Source organism: Pongo pygmaeus, chromosome 15, assembly GCF_028885625.2.
Source record: "Pongo pygmaeus isolate AG05252 chromosome 15, NHGRI_mPonPyg2-v2.0_pri, whole genome shotgun sequence".
In the NCBI taxonomy this organism is placed as follows: domain Eukaryota; kingdom Metazoa; phylum Chordata; class Mammalia; order Primates; family Hominidae; genus Pongo; species Pongo pygmaeus.
The window spans coordinates 16,337,075-16,364,346 of NC_072388.2; the positions used below are offsets into that span (position 1 = coordinate 16,337,075).

General features: G+C 41.4%; 1 protein-coding gene across 16 annotated transcripts; it reads left to right on the forward strand.

Moving 5' to 3' along the window:
* LOC129012655 (uncharacterized) lies at positions 1 to 26,400 on the forward strand. 16 transcript variants are annotated; one of them, XM_063651309.1, is made up of 7 exons: positions 1 to 9,182; positions 9,325 to 9,516; positions 9,789 to 10,037; positions 10,613 to 10,829; positions 12,332 to 12,463; positions 12,579 to 12,903; positions 14,031 to 14,735. In XM_063651309.1, exon 1 carries the CDS (start codon positions 8,359 to 8,361, stop codon positions 8,962 to 8,964), a length of 606 nt encoding a protein of 201 aa, XP_063507379.1. In that variant the 5' UTR covers positions 1 to 8,358; the 3' UTR covers positions 8,965 to 9,182; positions 9,325 to 9,516; positions 9,789 to 10,037; positions 10,613 to 10,829; positions 12,332 to 12,463; positions 12,579 to 12,903; positions 14,031 to 14,735. The 16 variants fall into 16 exon arrangements, with proteins under 16 accessions (XP_063507379.1, XP_054304549.1, XP_054304553.1 ...); XM_054448574.2 differs by lacking the exons at positions 9,325 to 9,516; positions 14,031 to 14,735 and adding an exon at positions 26,113 to 26,400; XM_054448578.2 differs by lacking the exons at positions 9,325 to 9,516; positions 14,031 to 14,735 and adding an exon at positions 26,113 to 26,400 and having other exon boundaries at positions 12,582 to 12,903.
* The last annotated feature ends 872 nt before the right edge of the window (positions 26,401 to 27,272 follow it).

Below are 27,272 nucleotides of genomic sequence, written 5' to 3' on the forward strand. Positions count from 1 at the left end.
GAGTCTCGCTCTGTTGCCCAGGCTGGAGTGGGGTGGCAGAATCTCGGCTCACTGCAACCTCCGCTTCCTGGGTTCAAGCCATTCTCCCGCCTCAGGCTCCTGAGTACCTGGTATTACAGGCACCAACCACCATGCTCAGCTAATTTTTTGTGTTTTTAGTAGAGACAGGGTTTCATCATGTTGGCTAAGCTGGTCTCAAATTCTTTTTTTTTTTTTAATTTTAGATGGAGTCTCAGCCTGTCTCCCAGGCTGAAGTGCAGTGGCATGATCTTGGCTCACTGCAAGCTCCGCTTCCCAGGCGCCCGCTACATGCCCAGCTAATTTTTTGTATTTTTTAGTAGAGACAGGGTTTCACCATGTTAGCCAGGATGGTCTCGATCTCCTGACCTCATGATCCACCTGCCTTGGCCTCCCAAAGTGCTGGAATTACAGGCATAAGCCACCGCACCTGGCTGTGAAAGGCACTTCTTACATGGCAGCAGGCAAGAGAGCATGGGAGCAAAGCAAAAGGGAGAACACCTTATAAAACCATCGATCTCATGAGACTTATTCACTACCAGGAGAACAGTATGGGAAAAACCACCCCCATGATTCAATTATCTCCCACCAGGTCACTCCCACAACACATGGGAATCATGGAAGCTACAATTCAAGATGAGATTTGGGTGGGGACACAGCCAAACCATATCATTTCACCCCTGGCCCTTCCCAAATATCATGTCCTCCCACGTCAAAACTAATCATGCCTTCCCAACAGTCCCCCAAAGTCTTAATTCATTTTAGCATTAACTCAAAAGTCCACAGTCCAAAGTCTTATCTGAGACAAGGCAAGTCCCTTCCACCTATGAGCCTGTAAAATCAAAAGCAAGTTAGTTACTTCCTAGACACAATGTGGGTATAGGCATTGGGAAAATATCCCCATTCCAAATGGGAGAAATTGGCCAAAACAAGGGGCAACAGGCCCCATGCAAGTCTAAAATCCAGTGGGGCATTCAAATCTTAAAAGATTCAAAATGATATCCTTTGACTGCATGTGTCACATCCAGGTCACACTGATGCAAGAGTTGCCATGGTCTTGGGAAGCTCTGCCCCTGTGGCTTTGCAGGGTACAGCCTCCCTCCCAGCTGCTTTTATGGGTTGGTGTCGAGTGTCTGCAGCTTTTCCAGGCACACGGCATGCTGTTGGGAGATCTACCATTCTGGGCTCTGGAGGATGGTGGCCTTCTTCTCACAGCTCCACTAAGCAGTGCCCCAGTGGGGACTATTTGTGGGTGCTTCAACCCCGTATTTCCCTTCCACACTGCCCTAGCAGAGGTTCTCAATGAGGGCCCTGCCCCAGCAGCAAACCTCTGCCTAGACAACCAGGCGTTTCCATACATCCTCTAAAACCTAGGGGGAGGTTCCCAAACCTCAATTCTTGACTCCAGCCTGGGTGACAAAGTGAGACCCTGTCTCAAAAAAACAAAAATGTTCAGTGAGTTGGAGGTCCCAGTGAAGCGAGAGCAGTTAAATGATTATACTCTAAGGACATGAGGTGAGGGTCAGAGAAGAGCATGTCTGCACCAGTGATTTCAGAAGTGGGATAATTCTTGAGGAATGAAAGGGACTAGAATGTAGGTGATGAACTTTGGTGACAAAATGCAAACCATGCATATAACAAAGAGAAATAATGCTCCGAATATATGAGAAAAATTTCACAATAACTCAAAGAAAAGACTTTATGTTTTCACTACAAGGAAACACTGAGGTGAGAGATCTGCTAAATAGCTGATTTGACTATTGTGCAATGCGCACATGTAAGGAAACATCACACTATATCCTATAAATATGCACAATTATCACATATTAATTAAAAGCAATCTTAAAAATACAGAATACCTTTGTTTTTTTTTTACTTTAAGTTCTGGGATACATGTGCAGAACATGCAGGTTTGTTACATAAGTGTACATGTGCCATGGTGATTTGCTGAACCTACCAACCTGTCATCTAGGTTCTAAGCCCCACATTCACCAGGTATTTGTCCTAATGCTCTCCCTCCCCTTGCCCCCTAGCCCGCAACAGGCCCCTGTGTGTGATGATCCCCTCCCTGTGTCCATGTGTTCTCATTGTTCAACTCCCACTTATAAGTGAGGACATGCAGTGTTTGGTTTTCTGTTCCTGTGTTAGTTTCTTGAGGACGTGAATTCATTCTTTTTTATGGCTGCACAGTATTCCATGGTGTATATATGCCATATGTTGTTTATCCAGTCTATCATTGATGGGTATTTGGTTGGTTCCAAGTCTTTGCTATTGTAAATAGTGCTGCAATAAACATACGTGTGCATGTGTCTTTTTAGAAGAATGACTTATAATCCTTTGGGTATATACCCAGTAATGGGATTGCTGAGTCAAATGGTATTTGTGGTTCTAGATCCTTGAGGAATCGCCCCACTGTCTTCCACAATGGTTGAACTAATTTACACTCACACCAACAGTGTAAAAGCATTGCTGTATCTCTGCAGCCTCATCAGCATCTCTTGTTTCCTGACTTTTTAATGATCGCTATTCTAACTGGTGTGAGATGGTATCTCCTTGTGATTTTGATTTGCATTTCTCTAATGACCAGTGATGATGAGCTTTTTTTCACGTTTGTTGGCCACATAAATGTCTTCTTTTCAGACATGTCTGTTGATATCCTTCACTCACTTTTTGATAGGACTTTTGTTTTTTTCTTGTAAATTTGTTTAAGTTCCTTGTAGATTCTGGATATTAGGCCTTTGTCAGATAGGGAGATTGCAAAAAATTTTCCCCCATTCTCTAGGCTGCCTGTTCACTCTGATGATAGTTTCTTTTGCTGTACAGAAACTCATTAGTTTAATTAGACCCCATTTGCCAATTTTGGCTTTTGTTGCAATTGCTTTTGGTGTTTTAGTCATGAAGTCTTTGCCCATGCCTATGCCCTGAATGGTATTGCCTAGGTTTTCCTCTAGGATTCTTTTTTTTTTTTTTGGTTTTGGATCTTACATTTAAGTCTTTAATCCATCTTGAGTTAATTTCTGTATAAGGTGTAAGGAAGTGGTCCAGTTTCTGTTTTCTGCCTATGGCTAACCAGTTTTCCCACCACCATTTATTAAATAGGGAATTCTTTCCACATTGCTGGATCAGAATGGTTATAGATGTGTGGTGTTATTTCTGAGGTCTCTGTTTTGTTCCATTGGTCTATGTATCTGTTTTGGTACCAGTACCATGCTGCTTTGGTTACTGTACCCTTGTAGTATAGTTTGAAGTCAGGTAGCGCAAAGCTTTCAGCTTTGTTCTTTTTGCTTGAGACTGTCTTGGCTATATGAGCTCTTTTTTGGTTCCATACGAAATTTAAAGTAGTTTTTCTCTAATTCTTCAAAGAAAGTCAATGGTAGCTTAAAGGGAATAGCACTGAATTTATAAATTACTTTAGGCGGTATGGCCATTTTCATGATATTGATTCTTCCTATCCATGAGCATGGAATGTTTTTCCATTTGTTTATGTCCTCTTTTATTTACTTGAGCAGTTGTTTGTAGTTCTCCCTGAAGAGGTGCTTCATGTCCCTTGTTAAGTTGTATTCCTAGGTATTCTATTCTCTTTGTACCAATTGCGAATGGGAGTTCACTCATAATTTGGCTCTCTGCTTGTCTATTATTGGGGCATAGGAATGCTTTAGATTTTTGCATGTTGATTTTGTGAGACTTTGCTGAAGTTGCTTATCAGCTTACGTTTTTGGGCTTGAGATGATGAAGTTTTCTAAATACATAATCATGTCATCTGCAAACAGAGACAATTTGACTTCCTCTCCTCCTATTTGAATACCCTTTATTTCTTTCTCTTGCCTGACTGCCCTGGCCAGAACTTCCAATTCTATGGTGAATAGGGGTGATGAGAGAGGGCATCCTTGTCTTGTGCCAGTTTTCAAAGGGAATGCTTCCAGCATTTGCCCATTCTGTGTGATATTGGCTATGGGTTTGTTTTAAATAACTCTTGTTATTTTGAGATATGTTTCATCAATACCTAGTTTACTGAGAGTTTTTAACACGAGGGAATGTTGAATTTTATCAAAGGCCTTTTCTGCATCTATTGAGATAAAATCATGTGGTTTTTGTCATTGGTTCTGTTTATGTGATGGATTACATTTATTGATTTGCATATATTGAACCAGCCTTGCACCCCAGGTATGAAGCCAACTTCATCATGGTGGATAAGCTTTTTGATGTGCTGCTGGATTCATTTTGGCAGTATTTTATTGAGAATTTTTGCATCAGTGTTCATCAGGGATATCGGCCTGAGATTTTCTTTTTCTGTTGTGTCTCTGACAGGTTTTGGTATCAGGATGATGCTGGCCCCATAAAATGAGTTAGGAAGGAGTCCTTCTTTTTCTGTTGTTTGGAATAGTTTCACAAGGAATGGTACCAGCCCCTTTGTACCTCTGGTAGAATTTGACTGTAAATCTGACTGGTTCTGGGCTTTTTTTCATTTCTAGGCTATTAATTACAGCCTCAATTTCAGAACTTGTTATTGGTCTGTTCAGGGATTCGACTTCTCCCTGGTCATGTCTTGAAAGGGTGTATGTGTACAGGAATTTATCCATTTCTTCTAGATTTTCTAGTTTATTTGCAGTGAGGTGTTTATAGTATTCTTTGATGGTAGTTTGTATTTCTGTGGGATCGGTGGTGATATCCCCTTTATCATTTTTTTCTTGTGTCTATTTGATTCATCTCTCTTTTCTTATTAATCTAGCTAGCAGTCTATTTTGTTAATCTTTTCAACATACCAGTTCCTGGATTCATAGATTTTTTTTGAAGGGTTTTTCTTGTCTCTATCTCCTTCAGTTCTGCTCTGATCTTAGTTATTTCTTGTCTTCTGCTAGCTTTTGAATTTGTTTGCTCTTGCTTCTCCAGTTCTTTTAATTGTGATGTTAGGGTGTCAATATCAGATCTTTCCAGCTTTCTGATTTCCCTCTTAACACTGCTTTAGTTGTGTCCCAGAGATTCTGGTACATTGTCTGTTCTCACTGGTTTCAAATAACTTCTTTATTTCTGTCTTAATTTTGTTATTTACCCAGTAGTCATTCAGGAGCAGGTTGTGGTTTTGAGTGAGTTTCTTAAACCTGAGTTCTAATTTGATTGTGCTGTGGTCTGAGAGACTGTGTACGATTTCTGTTCATTTGCTGAAGACTGTTTTACTTCCAATTACGTGGTCAATTTTAGAAGAAGTCTATGCGGTGCTGAGAAGAATGTATATTCTGTTGATCTGGGGTAGAGAGTTCTGTAGATGTCTATTAGGTCTGCTTGGTTCAGAGCTGAGTTCAAGTCCTGAATATCCTTGTTAATATTCTGTCTCCTTGATCTGCCTAATATTGACAGTGGGGTGTTAAAGCCTCCCACTGTTATTGTGTGGGAGTCTAAGTCTCTTTGTAGGTCTCTAATAACTTCTTTTATGAAGCTGAGTGCTCCTGTATTGGGTGGGTGCATATATATTTAGGACAGTTACCTCTTCTTGTTTCATTCGTCTCTTTACAATTATGTAATGACACTGTCTTTTTTGATCTTTGTTGGTTTAAAGTCTGTTTTAGCAGAGACTAGGATTGCAACTCCTACTTTTTTTTGGGTTTCCATTTGCTTGGTAAATATTCCCCAATCCCTTTCTTTTGAGCCTATGTGTGTCTTTGTACGTGAGATGGTCTCCTGAATGAATACAACACACCAATGGGTCTTGACTCTTTACCCAATTTGCCAGTCTGTATCTTTCAATTGGGGCATTTAGCACATTTACATTTAAGGTTAATATTGTTATGTGTGAATCTGATCCTGTCATCATGATGCTAGCTGGAACATTAGTTGGAACATTAGTTGAAGCAGTTTCTTCATAGTTTCCTTGGTCTTTATATTTTGGTGTGTTTTTGCAGTGGCTGTTACTGGTTTTTCCTTTCCATATTTAGTGCTTCCTTCAAAAGTTCTTGTAAGGCAGGTGTGGTGGTGACAAAATCCCTCAGCATTTGCTTGTTTAAAAAGGATTTTATTTCTCCTCTCCTTATGAAGCTCAGTTTGGCTGGACATGAAATTCTGCGATGAAAATTCTTTTCTTTAAGAATGTTGACTATTGGTCCCCATTCTCTTCTGGCTTGTAGGGTTTCTGCAGAGAGATCTACTGTTAGTCTGATGGACTTCCCTTTGTAGGTAATCTGATCTTTCTCTCTGGCTGCCCTTAACATTTTTTCCTTCATTTCAACTTTGGAGAATCTGACGATTACGTGACTTGGGGTTGTTCTTCTCGAGGGAGTATCTTAGTAGTGGTTCTATTTCCTGAATTTAAATGTTAGCCCGCCTGGCTAGGTTGGGGAAGTTCTCCGGTATAATATCCTGAAGTGTGTTTTCCAACTTGGTTCCATTCTCCCCATCACTTTCAGGTACGTCAATCAATTGTAGGTTTGGCCTTTTCACATAGTCCCGTATTTCTTGGAGGCTTTGTTCGTTCCTTTTCATTCTTTTTTCTCTAATCTTGTCTTCATGCCTTATTTCAGTAAGGTGATATTCAATCGCTGATATCCTTTCTTCCGCTTGATCGATTCGGCTATTGGTACTTGTGTATGCTTCATGAAGTTCCTGTGCTGGTTTTTTTCAGCTCCATCACGTCATTTATGTTCCTCTATAAACTGGTTATTCTAGATTGCAGTTCCTGTAACCTTTTATCAAGGTTCTTAGCTTCCTTGCATTTGGTTAGTACATACTCCTTTAGCACAGAGGAGTTTGTTATTCCCCACCTTCTGAAGCCTACTTCTGTCAATTAGTCAATCTCATTCTCTGTCCAGTTTTGTGCCTCTGCTGGAGAGGAATTGCAATCATTTGAGGAGAAGAGGCATTCTGGTTTTGGGATTTTCAGCGTTTTGTGCTGTTTTATCTTCATCTTCATGGATTTATCTTCCTTTGATCTTTGATGCTGATGGTCTTTGGATGAGGTTCCTGTGTGGGTTTTTTTGTTGTTGTTTTTGATGTTGATATTGTTGCTTTCTGTTTCTTAGTTTTTCTTCTAACAGGCCCCTCTTCTGCAGGTCTGCTGCAGTTTGCTGGAGGTCCACTCCAGGCCCTGCCCACCTGGGTATCAACAGTGGAGGCTGCAGAACAGCAAAGATCGCTGCTGCTCCTTCCTCTGGATGCTTCATCTCAGAGGGGCACTGGCCTGATGCCAGCCAGAGCTCTCCTGTATTAGGTGTCTGTCGACCCCTGTTGGGAGGTCTCTCCCAGTCAGGCGGCTTGGGGGTCAGGGACCAACTTGAGGCAGTCTGTCCCACAGCAGAGCTGGTGCACTGTGCTGGGAAAATCCCACTTGTCAGGATCAGCTGCTCTCTTCAGAGCTGGCAGGCAGGAAAGTTTAAATCCACTGAAGCTGTGCCCACAGCTGCTCCTTCCCCCAGGTGCTCTGTCCTAGGAAGATGAGTTTTATCTCTAAGCCCCTGACTGGGGCCTTTCCTTCAGAGATGCCCTGTCCAGTAAGGAGGAATCTAGAGAAGTAGTCTGGCCACAGCCGCTTTGCCATACTGGGGTGAATTCTACTCAGTCCAGACCTCCCAGCCTCCTTAGAACTATGTTTATGGTTCCCACTAAGAGGAAGGCATAAAACCACAGTGGCACAGGGATCAAGAGGTTACTACAAAAAGTAAAGCAGGATCCTCCTGCAGGTAGGATCCTGTCCAGAGAGCCAGGAGGAAGGGAGGCCACTGGTCAGCATTCTGGGCTATTTTTGGCTCCCTCCCACCTGCCCCTCCTTTTGGCTCAAGTTCTAGTCCCACTTGCTTTGTCACCCACTGCCAGTTTATGGCAGCTTCCTCTCTGGTCTTCAGTGTCCTCATTGATCCAATGAATACAGCATCAATCCTCTAATCACATATATTCATGCAGCAGTATAAATGATGTGAAAGTGCTTTGAAAAGCGTAGTAAGTGAAAGACTGGGGCACTGACTTCTTCCCATTTTCCCAAGTCCTGCTTCAGAACCTCTCTCCTAGGCCCCCAGCCCCTAACTCCATCTTGGCCCTTTGATCAAAGTTTGCCTACTGAGGGGCATAACTACACGGTATCTCCAGAAAAGGGACAAATATTACAGCCCCTGCTTCTTCTTTTTGGTATTTCCCATGATCACTCTTACATCTAGAAACTGGAACCCTTTCTCTGGTTGGTGGCGCCCTCTCCCTAGACCAAAAGACAGGGGCACATGGGCATCATAATGGGCATTCAGACATGGTATGATGCAAGGGGTGGGCATGTTATAAATGCTGGGGTAGGTCTGGGCACATCCCAGTTACTCATTTGGACTCACTGGGAGAAGCGATTCACTAGAATTCTCATTGGAAGAAATGACAGGAAAGCTCCCTCCAATTTCTCAATTTCCACCCCACCCAGTACCTGATTTTATGATTCCACACCCTCCTAATCCATCCTGCCCTCCTAATACATCCCGCTCTCGTAAGCCATCCCACTCTCGTGCCCGCGAATCCCTCCCTCTTCTTCCATCTGCCAAGCCCCTTCCTCCTCTCCAGAAGTACGTGGATTTTTCAGTTTTCTGCCCTAACTGTTATCCCACTGTGGCTCATACCTGCCCTCCCCACTACCCTACCCTAATACTCTACCTGCCCTGCTCTTCTGCTATTCATTACAAACCATCCATTTGTCAATGCTCTGGTCCCAGAACTCTTTCTGGTAACTCCCTTATAGATCACCCTAGCCCTCCTCCTAGCCCTACTGGTCAATGCTTGGGTCCCAGAACTCTTCCCTGTGATTCCTTTATCCGTTCCCATATTCCCCCTCCCAGCCCTCCTTGCCAACGCTCTGGTCCCAGAACTCTTTTCTGTGACTCTCCTGTCTGTCCCCCTACTCCTCCTCCTAGCCCTGCTTGCAAATGCTGTCGTCCCAGAGCTGTTTCCTGGGACTCCTCTACCTATGCCTCTACCCCTCCTCCTTAGCCCTACTTCTTTCTAGTTCCCTGTACTCTAGTCCCCAGCCCCCAGCCCTGCCATCCCCAACCAGACCTGATGGTTCACCAATCTCATCTTGGAGATGGTTTCCCTGCTCTTGGGGCAGTTCTGGTACAGTTCAGGATGGCCAGGACTGTGGATTCCCAGCAGGCTGACCTGGTGTTCAAAGGAAATGCAAGACGATGGCAAACCAGCATTCAGCCTCAGTAAGTCACCAAGAGCCCTTTTCCATGGCCAGGTCCTGGTCACCCTACTGTCGTCTGTATTTTGCCTTTATTCCCATCCTGTTAATCCTCTTCAGAGAACAGAGAACAGAGATACCTCTAACAATTTTCTGTCTCTAAACAGTCTGCTCCTTTCCTCTCCTGCCTCATCAGCCATCCTGCATGAGCCTCTACATTTGTTCCTGGCTTCTCCATGGAACTCGGTCTATAGCCACAAAGCAAACCACAGGGCCAGTGACAGAGAAGGCAGAGGGGAGTGAGGAGTGGGAAGCACCTAATCTGTTCTCAAGGAGGTTAAGTCCTGCCCTGGGTTAAAGTGAGTGCAAGAACAACGACCCCTGAGAGCCCACAGGGCACAAGGACCCCACTATCGGTGGAAACTCAGTTATGGCTTTGTTTATGTTTTTGCTGCCTGGCTTATCCCAGAATTTATTTGTATTCACCCTAGGATTCTAGAACCACGGTAGGGATGTTCTGTCCTTGATAAATGTCTCCTGCAGTAGGGGGTGGGGCCCTCCACTGTGCTCTTATCACAGCACTAAGGGCTGAGCCTCTTTCTTTTTTTTCTTTTTTTTTCTTTTTTTACAGAAATGAGAGAGCTTTATTGGTTACATATTGTACTGCAGAGCCAACAGAGAGCATGTGCACCAGAGGATACATGCAGACAGGCAGCTCCAACGATACACATGCACCCAAGGAGCCCTGAGCCACTGCTTTGCCCTGGTTTCCAGCAACAAGTTCTGGCCTCCTTGGTCCCATGCTTGGAGCAGGAATGTAGAAGCTGCTGCATCTAGACCGCAAGGGGCAGGGGTGAGACCAGAGCACCTGCCTGAGCAAGTAGGTGTGGACCAACAGACTGCCCCCAACAAAGGGGCCTATAATGCAATAACAGTTTATTCGAGGGCGACTTTCTTAGCCGTCTCAATCTTTAAAATACAAAAAAACAGACTTTATTCTCTTAAAAATACATTCCATTCAGTATATGTTCTGAGCTGTGAAGCAGCAGGAAAATAGGGCCCCCTTCCTATGATCTTGGTTGTGAGGCTTTGAGGAGAACCCTCTTCCCCACTTGGGGTATTCAAAAAATAATCCCGAAAAAGCAGCTCTTTCCAAAGCAATCTTGTCAGAGAAATAACAAAACCTCATAACAAGGTAGCCAGGAACCCAGACTCTGTGTCCCCATTCCTTTATTGGGAAGTGGTAGCACTTGGCACTGACCCATTAAATATAAAGAACTAAAACTGCCCCAGGATGACAAGTCCAAGAACACTATAGCGTCCCCCGCATCCCGAACACTCCAATGACGGGGGTTATTTACGTGCAAGCTTGCCTGCAGCTGAGGGTGGGGTGGCATCCTTGGCCCTACTGTGGATCCCTTTAACCTACACTATGACTCTTTTTCATTTCATCAGCTGCTTCTACCTCACAATGGGGAGGGGAGCAGAGTCTGCAAAGCAAGAGCACGTCCGGATCCCACTCAGGTGCCTGCAGCACATGAACTGATGATGCTTTAAAAAGGCCGCTCTTCCATTGGTTATCTAGATTCAACATTTAGAATCTCAATCAAAATTCCACTATATTTTTGAGAACTGGACAATTCAAATTTATACGGAAATACAAAAAGCCAAGGTTAGCCAATACTCTCCTAAAAAGACATTTTTCCCTACCAGATAATCAGAACTTATCATGAAAATTATAGTAATTAAGATAGCACAGGAGTGGTGAAAGCATAGACAAGTAGACAAATGGCACAGAATTGAGACCAGAAAGAGACTCACACACATGTGGACACTTTCTTTAAGACTCCTGCAGCAGACAGAACAGTGGGGACAGGATTGTCTCTTCAAGCAATTGGTGCTGGGTCAGTTGGATACTCATTTGGAAAAAAAAAAAAATCAAGCGAGATTCCCGCTTCACACTACACTCAAAAATCAGTTAGGTAGGACATAGGTCTGATATGATACAGTAAAAGCAATAAATATTCTATGATTGCTCTGCCCATTCATGGTTACTGGACACTTGAGATGTGCCAATAAGCGTAAAACTTGCACTGGAATGTTAAACAGCAGGAAAAACCAATGTTAAATATCTTGATACTTTTTATATTGAAAGTTTGAAATTATAATAATTTGTATATACTGAGTTAAATAAACATTATTAAACAGCTTTATTGGATTCCCTTTTCTCTCTCAATGTGGATACCAGATAATATTTAGTCTAGATAATATGTGTCTCACTACATAATTTTTATTGGATGGCAGTGATCTAGAAGGTAACACAGAAATACATCTTCAGGACATCAAATTAGGAAAAGATGTCATGAATGGCATTTATGAAACAATAACCATAAAGGGAAAGACTAATATATAAGACCGCATTTAAATTTTTGGTCTCAAAAAGACAGCATTAAGAGACTAAAAGGGCAAGCCATAAAGAGAGAAAAGATGTTTGTAGCACACACAATTCTCAAAATAATAAACTCCAACAAACTAACAGAGAATAGACACCCAATCAATAGTAAAACACATTCAACACTGTCTCCCAGGCACCCAAAACACATCCTGAAGCACCCTGTGTCCCGAATGAATGAACACATGGTGGGGAAGAGCACAGGCTTTAAAGTCAGTGTTTAGGTGCTCGCTAAATCCAGGGGGTGGCTAATTTCTCAAGGCTAGGCATACTTTTGGTTCTTTTAAAGTAAACTGTATTACATTAAGCATCTAGAAGAGTCATTTATAGGAACAAAAGGTAAAATGGTGGCTGCCAGGGGCTGGAGAGACAGGGAAATGGAGAGTTGTTCAATGCGTGCGAAAGAAAACGTTCTGGAGGCTGGTTTCACACAATGTGAATATACTTAACACTACCGTACTATATACTTAAGAATGCCTAAGAGGGTACGTTTTATGTGCAGTTTACAACAAACATTTAAAAACTCTAAAGTCACTATGTTACTTAGAATGGGAGAGAGCTGTTCTATCTATATTATCACATTGGTGACAGCTGCCACATTGGCTAGAATCTTCTCTGATATAGAAAACCTCCAGTTTTCTGAGATACACACAGAGTTTGGATTCTGGACATCTGCTTTTAAGTGGGGAGAGGTTTCTGACCCCTTAAAAAATCTCTTTTAGGGAATGATTGGCCAAGATGAGCTTCAATCGTATGTCCACTACCTCCTGGCCTGCCACTTGGCAGTGAGTCCCTTCTGGGCGGTGTCCAGGGGCGGTTCCAGTGACCAGGCAGGTGCTGAGAAGCACAGGCAGGTGAGTTAAGCACTGGAAGGAGGTGGGTGTGAAATAAGATCCTGAGAGGTGAGACGGGACAGGGCAGGGTGGGTGGCGGCAGGGGAATGGGTGACAACACCAAGATCTACTCCAGCAGGATGAGAGGACACTTGCCAGGAGACAGCATGGGATGCCATTGCCTAGAGTTGGCAGAAGGACCAGGAGCAGGCAGGCAGCGAGAGGGCACCCAGAGTGCTCCTGATCAGACCAAGCTGCATGGAGGCCACAGTGGGACACCCGAGGGAAAAGGTGACCCCAGATGAGGTTCATCGGAACCAGATATTGTGGGAACTGTCAAACCAGACCAAGAAGCATGGAGGCCACAGAGGGACACCCCAGGGAGGTGACCCTGGATGAGGTTCATCAGAACTAGATCTTGTGAGAACTGCCTGACCAGACCAAGCAGCACGGAGGCCACGGTGAGACACATGAGGGAGAAGGCAAACCCAGATAAGGTACATTGGGAACAGATCTTGTGGGAACTACAGAAGGTGACCACAGATGAGGCTCATCAGGAACAGATCTTGTGGGAACCGGAGAGGACAACCCCAGATGAGGTCCATCAGAACCAGATCTTGAGGGAACTGCACTTCAAAGTGCTACAGACCCACAGTACATACAGCATCACATGAATGCCCTCTGCAAGGGTGAGGGGCCTGGCAGGATGGAGGAACTCCCAGAGAGGGAGGATGCGCCCTGAAAAAAAGGAGAGTCCTGGGGACTGTGGAAGGTGGGGTGTGGGGCTCATTAAAGGAGAAGGTACCTTCTCACACCCTACCTCCTTTTATAGACTTTAGGAGCGATGTCTTTGGAGGGGGCCTCACCTACATCACATCAGATGTATTAAATATATTAAAAAGCATTCACATCTCATGAAACATTTTCACTGTAGAAATGAGAGGTTGAATATCATTTTCTAACTTTGCTTTTGAAATATAACTGTATTTTCCAGGATTGTTATGGTTTTGTTGGTATTTTGGTTTCTTTCTAACAAACTAAAGGTTTCTACTCAGGCTTCTGATCTCGTAGACCTTTGGAAAGCTCAGGGTTGTAGAAGCCTCTGGGCCCATGGTGTTCCCCTGATGAGGCAGCCCTGCCCTCCTTTCTCATCACTGCACATGCTCCACGGGCAGTCACATCTGGGCCTGTCACATCAGCTCCTTAAATGAAGCTTCAGAACCACGCACAAAACCACCTCCCATATCCCTTCCCTGGACAACCCACAGGTACCTCACACACACACTAGGTGGAAAGCCAGGTTACCCTCTACCTTCTTCTGCACCCTCTGCTACTCTAGAAGGTCTTGTGTCTCAGCACAAGGCACCACAGTCATCCTCTTGTGGGCAGCAAGCCACCCAGGTGCCGAGGCAAGAGACCGAGGGCATGAGCTGTTCCAGTATAATAAAGAAAATATATAAAATAAGAATAGTTATACTAGATGTAGATAATAGATATGATTATATATGAATATCATTAATGATTAGTTTGTAGCAATTACTCTTTATTCCAATATTATAATAATCTTCACTCTACAATCATAACCTAGGAAAAACCAGGCCATACAGAGATAGGAGCTGAAGGGACATGGTGAGAAGTGACCAGAAGACAAGACTGTGAGCCTTCTGTTATGCCCAGACGGGGCCATCAGAGGGCTCCTTGGTCTAGTGGTAAAGTCGGCGCCTGGGAAGGTGCCCATTACCTAGCGGACTGTGGTCTAGCAGTAGCGTCAGTGCCAAGGAAAAGCACCTGCCACTTAGCAGAGCAGGAAAAGGAGTCTCCCTTTCCCCAGAGGAGTTAGAGAAGACTCTGCTCCACCACCTCTTGTGGAGGGCCTAACTGATAGGCCCACCTGCAGTTATCCGGAGGCGTAACCATCTCCCTGTGATGCTGTGCTTCAGCGGTCACCCTCCTGTTTCACTTTCATGTTCCATTCTGTACACCTGGCTCCACCCTTTAGATAGCAGTAGCAAAATTACTGAGAGTATTATAGTCTTTGATCTTTCTGAAGAGAGCACAGAAGAAATAATGACGTAAGCTGTCCTCTCTGCCTCAGCTACCTAACAGGGAAGGGCCCCCTGTCCAGTGGACACGTGACTCACGTGACCTTAGCAATCATTGGAGATGACTCACACTCTTTACCCTGCCCCTTTTGCTTTGTATCCAATAAATAACAGCACAGCCAGGCATTCGGGGCCACTACCAGTCTCCACATCTTGGTGGTAGTGGTCCCGGGCCCAGCTGTCTTTTCTTCTATCTCTTTGTCTTGTGTCTTTATTTCTATGATCTCTCATCTCCGCACATGGGGAAAAAGACCCACAGACCCTGCAGGGCTGTTCCCTACCTCCTCTCTCCCACATTAGAAGCCCAGGAGTCATCCCCAAGGTCTCTCCCTCACTCCACACATGCAGGGAGGCGACTTGAATTCTCCCCGTTAGAATTTTTCACATGATTGTTACCTGGTATATTCCAACAGGCATTTTCTCCAAATAGTCCTTCTTCTTGCCTTTTAAAGTCAGCTTGGTTAGAACAGACATCCAGGCATTATTAGGCCCATGGGACCAAGGAGATCACTGACACAAAATTGCTGGTGAAGATGGAGCTGACTAGACAGGATTAGAAAACTTTGTCTAGCAGAAAGTGGCTATTGTTTTAGTAGTTTTAAAACTTGCCAAACTCACATGAACAGGGTATTAGACTTAAATTGTTTGATCATGATACAATGTGTATGTGTATCAAAACATCAAACTGTACCTCATCAAGTATATAGAATTATAATGTTTTCATTACATAATTAAAAAGTATCTTTCAATTAGTTTGGAGAACTGAGTGACATATAAAAAATTAAAAATTTGCAGGACAAATTTTAACTTAACTGGCATAGGGGATTTAAAACTGAGTGCCATAACTTAGGAAGCAGGAAAATAAATTCTTCCTATATGTTACTGTGAGGTATCTTTTCCAGCCATTACGACCATTCAAGAGCAGTGAAACACACTCATTTTAGAGCCACACATTCAAAGTCTTATAATAATTATTGAACAAAGTTTTCAAACTTAATAAACCAGACTTATACACAGTTTTACATGAAAAAGTAAATTATATACTTTCCTGATTCAATATATTAAAAGGCAAATTCACTGACAACAGGGTCTTTAAAAAGCAACAACATTCCGAGAGTGTTGACACAGTGCTATGTTTTGGACATGAAGTGTAATTCAATAAATGATGCCAACATGTTTAAAAGAAGCTCAAGTATAAACTTTGAGAACTAACTTATGTGCATGTTTCTAAATACAAAGTAAGTTTTTGCCAAGGAAATAATGACCAGGAAGCAATAATAAAGAAAAGGGATTTATTTTAATTTTAGACTTATTTTAGGAATTTCTATCTAGCTTAGCTAATTATCTTCAAATCCCAAATACTATATTCTCAAATATCACACTAACACCAACTAAATCACAGAGCAAGTTTATGGTATGAAATAAAGTAAATCTTCACTAATCCAAAGAGAAGGCAGCTGGGAACTGCATCAAGCAAACTTGCTCCCAATTTATTACTAAATAAGATGGCTACAAAGATAAGGAAGCTACATACCTCCCTCACCATTTGCCTTTAGGGAATTTCCTTGTGGGCAAAGGATGAACAGAACATAACGCCATCTCTCTGCTCACCTGAGACAAATGCACATCTCACTGTTTCTGCTGCTCTATCATTTCACTAAGCCAGACTAAGACATAAGCGAATATTCTTTTACCCTCCTCTCACATGTAAATTGTGTATTCAGAAAAAGGCTAATCAGAGACTCAAGGGAATACAACCATTTGTCTTAATCTACTTATGACCTGGAAGCCCCCCACCATGCTTCCAGTTGTCCCACCTTTCTGGACAAAACCAATGTACATCTTAAACATATTGATTGATGTCTCACAATTCCTAACAATGTATAAAAGCAAACTGTACCCCAACCATCTTGGGAACATGTCCTCAGGAACGTCATAGGCTGTGTCACGTCCATAACCTTGGCAAAATAAACTTTCCAAACATTGAGACCTGTCTCAGATATTTTGTATTCACAATTGAAAAGAAACTTACAGAGAGAAGTCCTCAGCTTCCTGCTGTACAAAGCTGACTTGAGTCTTCTTTGGTGATCCCTGGCATTCTCATCAGAACACCCTGGTGGAAGAGCATGAGGGCATTATATCATTGACATACACAGTTGCAGGTGTTTGCTTTACAGCACAGCATTAAGAAGTCTAATGAAAAAGGTTTTCTTGTCTTGACAATCTAAAACAAAGGGTCCATGAATCCAGCAAGTAACTACTCTGTAAATGTGTTAAATGCAAAGTGTAAGTAAAATGAGGGTCTTTGTAGGTTACCGCTTAGAGTGGAAGTCAGGGGACCTCAGTTCTGGCAATAAAATCAATCCCTCATTTGGAGGTGGATATTAGGGTGAATTCTGGCAATGATACTTTATTTAACCCTTAAAAATTAGCACTGAATGCATGACTACAGTGGCATAATACAGAACTCTAATATAGTGAATCTAATGCAGGTAGAAATTTCTAAATGCCCCTAGAATATCTCAAAATTATTTGCTAAGAAATGCTAAGCTCTCTGCAAAATGGCTTTCAAATAGCTAATTGTGGTTGGGTTTTTTGATGTACTTTCCCTGATACATTTTTTTTTTTTGTCCTGGGAGTGGGGGGATTGGAGGTAAAGAATGCTTTGCCACACTAATGAATATAGTGTTAAAAGTACAGGTGCTAAAAATATGTTCTCTAATTAATTATGCTCCTACATAAGTAAAAAGGACATTTGAAAATTTTAGTGGACAACCACTTCTGAAACTATTTTTAAGGTTAGATTTCTTTACTAGTGTCTCTTTGATATTCATTTCATCCCCTTCCAGTATGCCTTCCCCTCCCCCACCTACTCATGGTTCTATAGCTAGAGCAGCAGTACTAGAAAAAGTCTATTCTATTTTTAATTTAAAGAATCCTACTTCCAATTTTGTAGAAAATTAAATTAAAAACCAAAACTAATGGAAACTATCCATTTGCATATACTTACCTTGATCATAAATTTTTGGTTTATATTCTTCACCACATTCACACTCCAGGATCTCATTATTTAGGTCGAATTCTTCTGTCATTGTGTCATTTACTTTATACCACTTTCCTTTTCCACAACCCCTAGAACTCAGAGATCAGACAAACACATTAGGGTTAAAAACAAACACCCTCATCCCCAGCATTTATCTCTATGCAATGTCTACAAATAAAGCAGGTGACCACAATTTTAAACATCTAAGAAAAATGTGGCAATAATTATTTCAATTTCTAAAATAACTTTTCAAATTGAAGGGGTAAAACCAGTTACATCAAGCTTTAAAACTTCAGAATGAAATGAGGTCAAAGAACAAAGCCAACATGTCCTGCACCATGAAGGTGAGTGTGGATGATAAGGCAGGCAGAGAGAGCAGGGGAGAGGCTGGTGGCCAGTGAGCAAGTACCGCCAGAGACCCTCCCAACCTGTCCTTCATAAAGGAATAGCAGGGGCCTGTGTGTGCTGCCCATTGTATATGATGACACTAAGTGCACAGTCTTCTGTGAGGGCACTTTTTTTTTTTTGTGGGGACCCTCTACCTTCCTGGATCTATACTTCATGCATCTTCACCAATTTCCAAAGACAAATTCTGCCAAGTCATTCCAGAAACTGTAAGGCTCCATGTTCAGCATCCACGGAAACTATGTTAAAGGAAAAAGACCAAATTAACGTGGATTAGTAACACAGCAGGACTCAATTAAGTTAGACAGAATTCAGAGGATGTGATTTCCTAGTTTAAGCCCAGAGTAACTACCTCTTCAATTTAATTACAAAATCTAAGAAAGGGCAATTCTGGGAAAGCCTAGGTAGCCCCTGGTTTGAGCATTAGGCATTTTCCTTCAGAGCAATGACAAGGCTACTCTCTAGAAATGAGTGCTCCTGTACAGAGATCTGCCTGTTCCACGAGCAGCAGCGGCTTCAGACAAGGGGCTCCTCGTAACACTGGGGCCACAGCCTTTCACATGGTGAATGAAACGTGAAAACTGAAAAAATAATTGAGAGAGGAAATTGTTTTTAGAAATTTCAGGAGGAGAAAAGTTACCCTTATTTGTTCATCATATTTAATGGAGCAGCTAATCTCCCAGTCAAATCCAAATCTCAATTACCAAGATACTAGTCAAAACTTAATACAAGTCCTTTCCACTGAAACAGAATTCACAGACACAAGCAAATACAAAGAAAAGATAAATCTAACTATGAATAAAATCCAGCTTGCTACAAAGTAGTTATCCAATCTTCTTTTCTGTTTTTCCCCTGTAATTTAAAATTGACCCATCTGATAGAAACTTGGGGTTAGTGACTGGAGTCTAGTGAATCAGCTGGACTAAGCAACAGTCAAGGTGTGGGAATGAATAGTTGGGAAATCCAATCTCTAGTCCTGGCTCGCTACTCATCACAGTGTTTCCCAAAAAAAAGAATAAAATATTTAGGAATTAATTTGACCAAGGAGGTGAAAGACTTGTATAATGAACACTAAAGAAGACATGAGTGAATGAAGACATAATCTACATTCACGGATTGGAAGACAATATTGTTAAGATGTCAATACTATCCAAAGCAATCTTCAGATTTATGCAATTCCCATCAAAATCACAATGATTTTTTGCAGAAATAGAAATATCTATTCTAAAATTCAGAAGGGATCTCAAGGAACCCCAAATAATCACAACAATCTTGGAGAGAAAAAAAACAAAGCTGGGAAGATTCACACTTCCTGATTTCAAAACTTACTACAGAGTTATAATAGAACAGTGTGAGACTGGCATAAGGACAGACACATAGAGCAATGAAATAGAACAGAAAGCCTAGAAATACATATTTACATATATGGTCAAATGACTTTTTTTTTGGTGAAATGACTTTCAACGAGTGCCAAGACCATATAAATATGGAAAAGGTCATTTTTTCAACATATGGCATTGGGAAAACTAAATATCCACATGAAAAAGAATAAAATTAGATCCTTACCTAATACCATATACAAAGTTAAAATGGATCAAAGACTTAAATGTAAAACCTAAAAGTACGAAACTCTTAGAAAGAAAAGACAAAAACTTCACAACATTGCATTTGTCAATGATTTCTTGAATATGACAGCAAAAACACAGGCAACAAAATTTTTTAAATAGACAAACTGGACTTCATGAAAATTACAAATTTTGTGCATCTAAATACATTATCAACAAAGTAAAAATGCAACCCACAGAATGGGAGAAAATATTTGCAGATAAAGTGATTAATATCCGGAATGTATAAAGAACTTCTAAAACTCAACAACAATAAACAATTCAATTCAAAAATAAGCAAAGGACTTAAATGAACATTTCTTCAAAGAAGATAGAAAATGGCCAATAAGCACAAGAAGATATTCATTATCACTAGCCATTAGGGAAATGCGAATCGAAACTGCAATGAGATACCACTCCACACCCATTAGGATGGCATCTATAAAATAAAATAAAAATAGAAAATAACAAGTGTCGGCAAGGATGTGGAGAAATTGGAACCCTTCTGCATGGTTAGTGGGAATGTAAAATGGTACAGCTACTATAGAAAACAGTATGTTGTTTCCTGAACAAATTAAAAATAGAATTACCATGTGATCCAGTAATTGCACTTCTCAGTATATACTCAAAAGAATTGAAAACAGGGTCTTCAAGAGATTATTTGTACACCCTCATTTATAGCTGTATTACTCCCAATATTTAAAATGTGGAAGCAATCCAAGCGTCCATTGACAGATGAATGGATAAGCAAAATGTGGTCTACACAGACAGTGGATTGTCCATCCTAAAAAGAAAGAAAACCCCGTCACATCTACAACACGGATGAAACTTGAGGACATTATGCTGAGTAAAAGAAGCCAATCAGAAAAAACAAATACTTTATGATTCCATCTATATTAGATACTTAAAACATTAGTCAAAATCAGAGAAAGTAGAATGGTGGTTACCAGGGGCTGGGGGAGAAGGCAATGGAAAGTTATTGTTTAATGGGTACAGAGTTTCAGTTTTACAAAATGAAAAGAGATATGGAGATAGATGGTGGTGATGGCTGTGCAATATTATACATGTATTTATTGCCACTGAATGGTAAACTAAAAATAGCTACGATAATAAATTTTATGTTATATCTATTTTTACCACTATTAAAAAATTGTGGGGGGAAAAAAGGTCCTGGGTACACAGTCTTCACTCTTCTAACAGGAAAAACAAAAACAAAAACAAAACTCATGTTTGTTGAATATTTTTCTCCTCTGATTACAATTTTTAGCAGAAAATGAGAATATATACTTATACTTTTCAAAATAACTAACACCATGCCACTCATTTCCATAAGCCCCTTACAATTTTTAACCAGAATACGATATCTTCACTCCACCTAAGATGCCAAGCTGCTCTGCTCTTTTATAATTAATCACTTAAAATTTACAGGAAATGCTTAAGCTTGCTTACTAAACTCTGAGAGCCAGGCTTCTATGCAATGTTTGTATCTGGTAGCTAATTCCACGTGCATTAGCAAGGAAGCTTTTGGTGATGACCTAGCAAGACTTGCTTTAAATGGTGTTTTGTTTTGAGACAAAGCCTTGAAGCAAAGATAAACAGTATATTCTCCACATCTAAGTTTAACACCTGAACAGACATGACCTCACACCTAACACTTTGCATTAGTTGTGTTTCAATCTGAAAGTAATCTGTTGCTAAAAGGGTAATATTTCCCAATTTAATGTGCTTTGATTTACTGTTCCACTGCATTTCAGACAAAACTCTTAGTAGATGATGTTTATCGAGGGAGAAGATAAGCAGGGTTTTACTTTGCTTGCTGTCTACTCTATTAGGAATATCATTAGTTTCCATTAAGTTTGATTTTCTCAGCTACAGCCTAGGACTGAATTTAGCACTTTGGGAAATTACATTTACTCTCGCAAGCAACTAAGGCACTATTTAGTCAATTACTAATCCAAAGCAATAATGTTAGCTCATAACAGTTTCCAAAATTCATCAGAACAATGAAGTTCTACCCAAGTTGAAATCTGCACAGATACACCTCTCATTTATCACCACAGGTGTCCCCTTACTCCCATCCTCATCCTGCGATAGCTTGTATTCTAAACTAAGAGAAACAACCTCGAAATCTAACATCTACTAAACTCTGAGCACTTAATCATAACCTGACACATAGAAAGCTCAGAAAACAAAATGTCAGGCCAGGTGTGGTGGTTCATGCCTGTAATCCTAGCACTTTGGGAGGCCAAGGCAGGTGGATCACTAGATTGGTACAAGACCAACCTAGCCAACATGGTGAAGCCTTGTCTCTACCAAAAATACAAAAATTAGCCAGGCATGGTGGGGTGCACCTGTAACCTCAGCTACTCAGGAGGCTGAAGCAGGACAATCGCTTGAAACCAGGAGGTGGAGGCTGCAGTGAACTGAAATTATGGCACTGAACTCCAGCCTTGGCAACACAGACTCCATCTCAAAAGAAAATAAAACAGAAGAGGAGGGGAGGAAAGGAGAGGGCAGGGAGGGGGAGGGAAGAGCGAAAGAGAGGAGAGGAGGGAAGGGGAGGGAGGGGATGGCAGGGAAGGGGAGGAGAGTAAAGGAGAAGAGAAAAAAAGAAAGTGCCAAATGAATTAGTATAAGTTACTGTCCCAGACACAGCAAAGGAGGACGCTGGAGGCAAAGGCAGGAATGTTGGAGACAAAAAGCATTAAATTGGGTCTCTGCTCTCAAGGAGCTTGTAATCTGATTCAGATAACAAATCATACATGTAAAAATTAATTAATTTGTGTCATATTTTCTCTATAATCATCCTCTAGTCCCAAAGGAGAAGAGCCTCACATATTCAGAAAACAGAAAGAATATCACTAAGCCTGGCTACAACATAGTGCGGAAGCTGAGGGTAGGAGGCAGGGAGCCAATGAAGGGCCACAGATGGCAAGGAGCCTATTCATTCTGACAGTCAGAATCCCCTGATAGGGTTTAGGAGGCAAATGAAAGCTTGAAAAGTCGCTGTAGTTGCCAGTGGAAGAATGACAGGAAGGGGTGAAAGAGGAAGCAGAGACACCCTTGAGGAAGCTATTGCCTCACACCAGATTAAAAAAAGCAAAAGGCAATGTTGTCTACAATAACAAAAACGGAGAAAGCCAATGCAAAGGTGATCTATGTTGGAGATGAAGCTGTGACTGCATTTTCAGATAAATCGGATGGTCAAAGTAAGGTAAATATATCAAGTTAAGGGTGTTCTGTAAATGTTTAGATGGTAACTTGTCACCTCTCTACTTGAACCCCAAATGGCACTTCAGAAAAATGGCACCCATGAACTTCATTTGGACAAATCAATTTTGAGATGCTTATTCACTCAAGTGGTGTTTTCGAGTAAGTAGCTGGACATATGAGTCAAAATTCAGTTTAGTGGTCAGGGCTGGAATTAGTAGCATCCAGGAGATTTTCACAGCAATGGAACCATTTAAAAAATAAATGAAGATAGAGATGAAGTGAGATCTCAGGTCAAAGGCCTGGAACACCCCAACCTTTATGATGCAGGCAGTTGAGGAGAAGCCTACAAAGAGGACTGAGGAGAAGAGGGCAGAGAAGTAGCAGGAAACCCTACTGAAAGCCAAGACTGAGAAGACCTTCAAGGAAGGAACTATGTCAGATGCTGCTAAGCTGCCACGGAAGAGGAAGAATAAAATGTCAGCTTTGGAAAGATTGAGGTTGTGGATAAATTTGACAAGACTGGTTTCTATGCAGTGACAGAAAGAGAAGCTACATGGCAATGTTTGTAATAAAATAGAAAAACACCAGACATCACCCATGTGGCCATGCCACAGACAAGAAAAATTCTCAGGCCTTTTGCCTGAGCACAAACTTTGACTTGCTTTGACCATGAATACACAGCCTTTGCCACCTCTCCAGCATCAGTGGAATGTACACTTTGAAAAGCCAAAAGCAGGACATGAAACTGCATCATTCAACAAGCCTCTTAGGCATAGGATGCCTACTAGTTCCTCCAATATGCACTATTCATATTCGATGTTAGCAATTATTAATCTGGAGCCCATGGACTTAAGGGTTTATGAGGGACCATATGAAAAATTATGTGTAAATGCATTTTTCTACTGCAGTGGTCCAAAGCTTTTATCAAATTTTCAAGAGTTCCACGACTCTCTCTCAAAAAATAAAATATTAAGAACTTTGCCCTACACCAAAGAAATTATACAGCTCATCGAAGTGAGAGAGACTTTCTCTGAGATTAAGCTCCTATGAGACCATCATTTATCATCATCCAGGGCACTAAGCAACATTTGCTCCACAGTCAAAGAAACTCCAAATATCCCAGAAGTCTAATAAATTACTGAGCCATCTCATCTACCACTCCGCTAAGCTTTTAAAGGCTCTGAATCCAGAGAAATGCCACTTCTGGGCATGGAGCTTCAGAGGCTGATAAATGCTAAATGATCCATCAGATTGTATGAAGACAGTGCAGAGATTGAGTGGGAAGCCACGCTGTGCTCTGCCTAAAGAATTGTAGCTCAAGCACAGAGCACTATTTGACGAGGGTCCTCCTAATTCAATTTCTAAAATCAGTTCCCATCAGGAACTCCTGCTGTGGGAAGAAATAGTGGCTGTCTTATAAGCGGTACTTGGCATTCTGATCAGGTCAATACTATTCTCAAGGGTTTCACTCCACTTTGAATACTTGGGCAAAAGCTACAAGAAATGTTCAGCAATGATGGTGAATTTGCTTCTTCCAAGAATGTGAAGGGATTTTAGACATTTGTGCTCTTTAAAGTGCCAGAGGTAAAGCATAAATTGGCTCTCTATACATGCAGAGCAACAGTGCACTTCTTGCAAGGCACTGTGTATGGTCAATGTGAAATTTCAACCTCACCTAAAATTCAGGTTTAACTCCTCAGCTGCTGCTACCGCATTTGGTCACTACAGAGTCAGAGCTCACATCCAATCACAAATATGACATTAAATACTAGTAGAAACATAGTGGCCATACTCTGAAGTATCCTTCCTTAGAAGTACTCTCAGTCTTCAATCAAAACACACACACGTACGGCCTCTGAAACTCCAAGCCCAGAAGTGACATTTCCCTGAAAGTGGCCATACTGCCCAAAGTCATTTATAGATTTAATGCTATTTCCATTAAACTGCTCTTCACAGAATTTGAAAAAAAAAAAAAAAAAAAACTCTAAAATTCCTATGGAACCAAAAAAGATCCCATATAGCCAAGATAATTCTAAGCAAAAAGAACAAAGCTGGAGGTATCATGTTATCCAACTTGAAACTATACTACAAGGCTACAGTAACCAAAACAGCATGCTACTGAAGGAAAAGAAACACACTGTTGGAAACATTTCATTGCTTCACAGAAACCTTGACGGATATACATATGAGCACCTTATGTACATCTCTTTTTTAGAATACTCTGTGTATGTGAACATGGCTACAGTTTTGCAGATAATCAGCTTTAATACTTTCTTGCTTGTGTAACCATGAACAAATCATCTCTTTAAACCTGACTGATTATGAAAAACTGGCCTAGCAATACCAGGATCTCTACAACAAATGAGTACAACATATTATACATGGAATTCTCTCAAAATTACTGCCATATTATAAGCCACTATCACATTATTATGAAATTCTGAGATACAGCATACATATATTTTGGAGACAGGGTGTTGTCACTCTGTCACCCAAGCTGGAGTGCAGTGACACAATCCCTACTCACTTCAGACCTGAACTCCTGGGCTCAAACAATCCTCCTGCCTCAGCCTCCTGAGTAGCTTGGACTACAGGTACCTGCAACCATGCCTGGCTAATTTTTAAATTTTTTGTAGAGATGAGGTCTCAGTGTGTTGCCCAGGCTAGAGCATATTTCTAAAATACTAAATATGTTAGCAATTTTATGGAATGTAATTTGAGGATAACTTTGGAATTCAATAATCACATTAGGTCAAATCTATCTGTAATACAGGCAGCTTGTAACAGAAGATTTATTAAAATGTGTGACTATGAACAAGACATCTATATAGACTTCAGAAGCTACTAAATTGCTTCCAGTTATGGCTAGTTTTAGCCAATTCTGAAAGCGATTAAAAAGCATAAAACAATTTTCAGGCAAGACATATATTATCTATCATACCAAACAGGACAGATGAAGGAAATTCCTCCAGGGAGCCCAGGTTGCACAAGCAGCTGCTGGGAGACACCATTCACATACGAAGTCACACCAGCATCCCCAGCCCCAACACACTGACCTGAACATACTATATCCACTGGTGGAAGGTACTGGGAAACAGAGGAATAGAAACAGTAGAGGAAGACAATTAAGATCTCTACTACAGGTGAAATAGGAAATTAAAAGAAATTAAAAAGTGTATAAATCATAAATTCTTCAGAAACTCAGTTACATGTTGAAACCAACCCCGAGAGAAAGAGCTAAAGTCTTTTAAAAATTAACTGCCTGCTTTTCTGTAGTTAACCTTATCTCTCCTCCCCTCCCAGGCATTCCATGAGGACCCTGTTTCCCTTGCTATGCAGCTACAAGGCCACAAGACAGATAAGCCTAAGTCGCAGAAGACGTTTTCCTTGGAATATAAGAAATGATGTAATGCATGCCTCAATTGATTAACTGCCTTTGTTTCTCGCTTCTGTAGCACGCTGCCCCCTGCATGTATCTCCCGCCACAAAACATTTAACAGGTAGCTTGGCTCTTTGTTTGGGGCTCAGTCTTTTGGATGTTAAGCCGACTGGGCCAGTGCACCTAAATAATAAATATCCTCCTGAAACCCATTGGTCTCTCTGATTCCTTAAAATTCCCACAACACAGGCATACTGTCACTATAGCTCTATGGGATGCTTTTCTATAGACCTGAAAAACTAAACCAAAGGAAAAATCAAGTGGAAAGCATATCCACAGCAAATGAAAGGAGGTAGTTCATGTCCTAACATTCAATATAGGCCAATTAGTTTATGGGTAAATATCACTTTAAGTAAATTGTACACATGAAAATACACTTGGATTCCCAATATTTTAGGAGTACGATATTTATTTTTACCAAATCCATCATGATTTATTTCAGTAACAAGCTCTCCCAGTGTATCAGTTTGATTATAGTAAAATATAGTGTGAAATAGTTTTCTAGGTAGAGAAACGGTGGCTCAGGACCATTTCTTGCTTGTTAGTATATGGAAAGGATGGCTGTCCCACTGTGCTCACCACCCACTCCTTCTAGGTACACCAGGATAGACATAAAATACAGCCTCTTGCATAGGGTTTTCAAGATCTGATGCCTAAAGTTGGATCATCTGTAGTCCAACAGAGAGATGCTGAAGTTCTCTTGAAAAGGTCACACGTATTCGTTCCTCCATAAACACCCTAAACAACAGGGTTTGCAGAGCTTCCAGGTTACTGAACTCAAGGAGGTGCTGGGAGGGTGGTGTGCCCAACAGAGGGCATTGGAAGCTCTGTGCCTCTCCCCACATACCTTGTCCTGTGCATCTGTATTTTCTTTTTTTCGAGACAGGATCTGGCTCTGTTGTGCAGGCTAGAGTGCAGTGGCACAATCTCAGCTCACGCAACCTAAGCCTCCCCAGCTCAAGGCATCTTCTCACCTCAGCCTCCCTAGTAGCTGGAACTACAGGTGCACACCACTGCTCCCAGT

Bases quoted from the DNA above. Each gene is read 5' to 3' on its own strand.
- LOC129012655 (XM_054448574.2), top strand. From the start codon at position 8,359: ATGACAGGAAAGCTCCCTCCAATTTCTCAATTTCCACCCCACCCAGTA.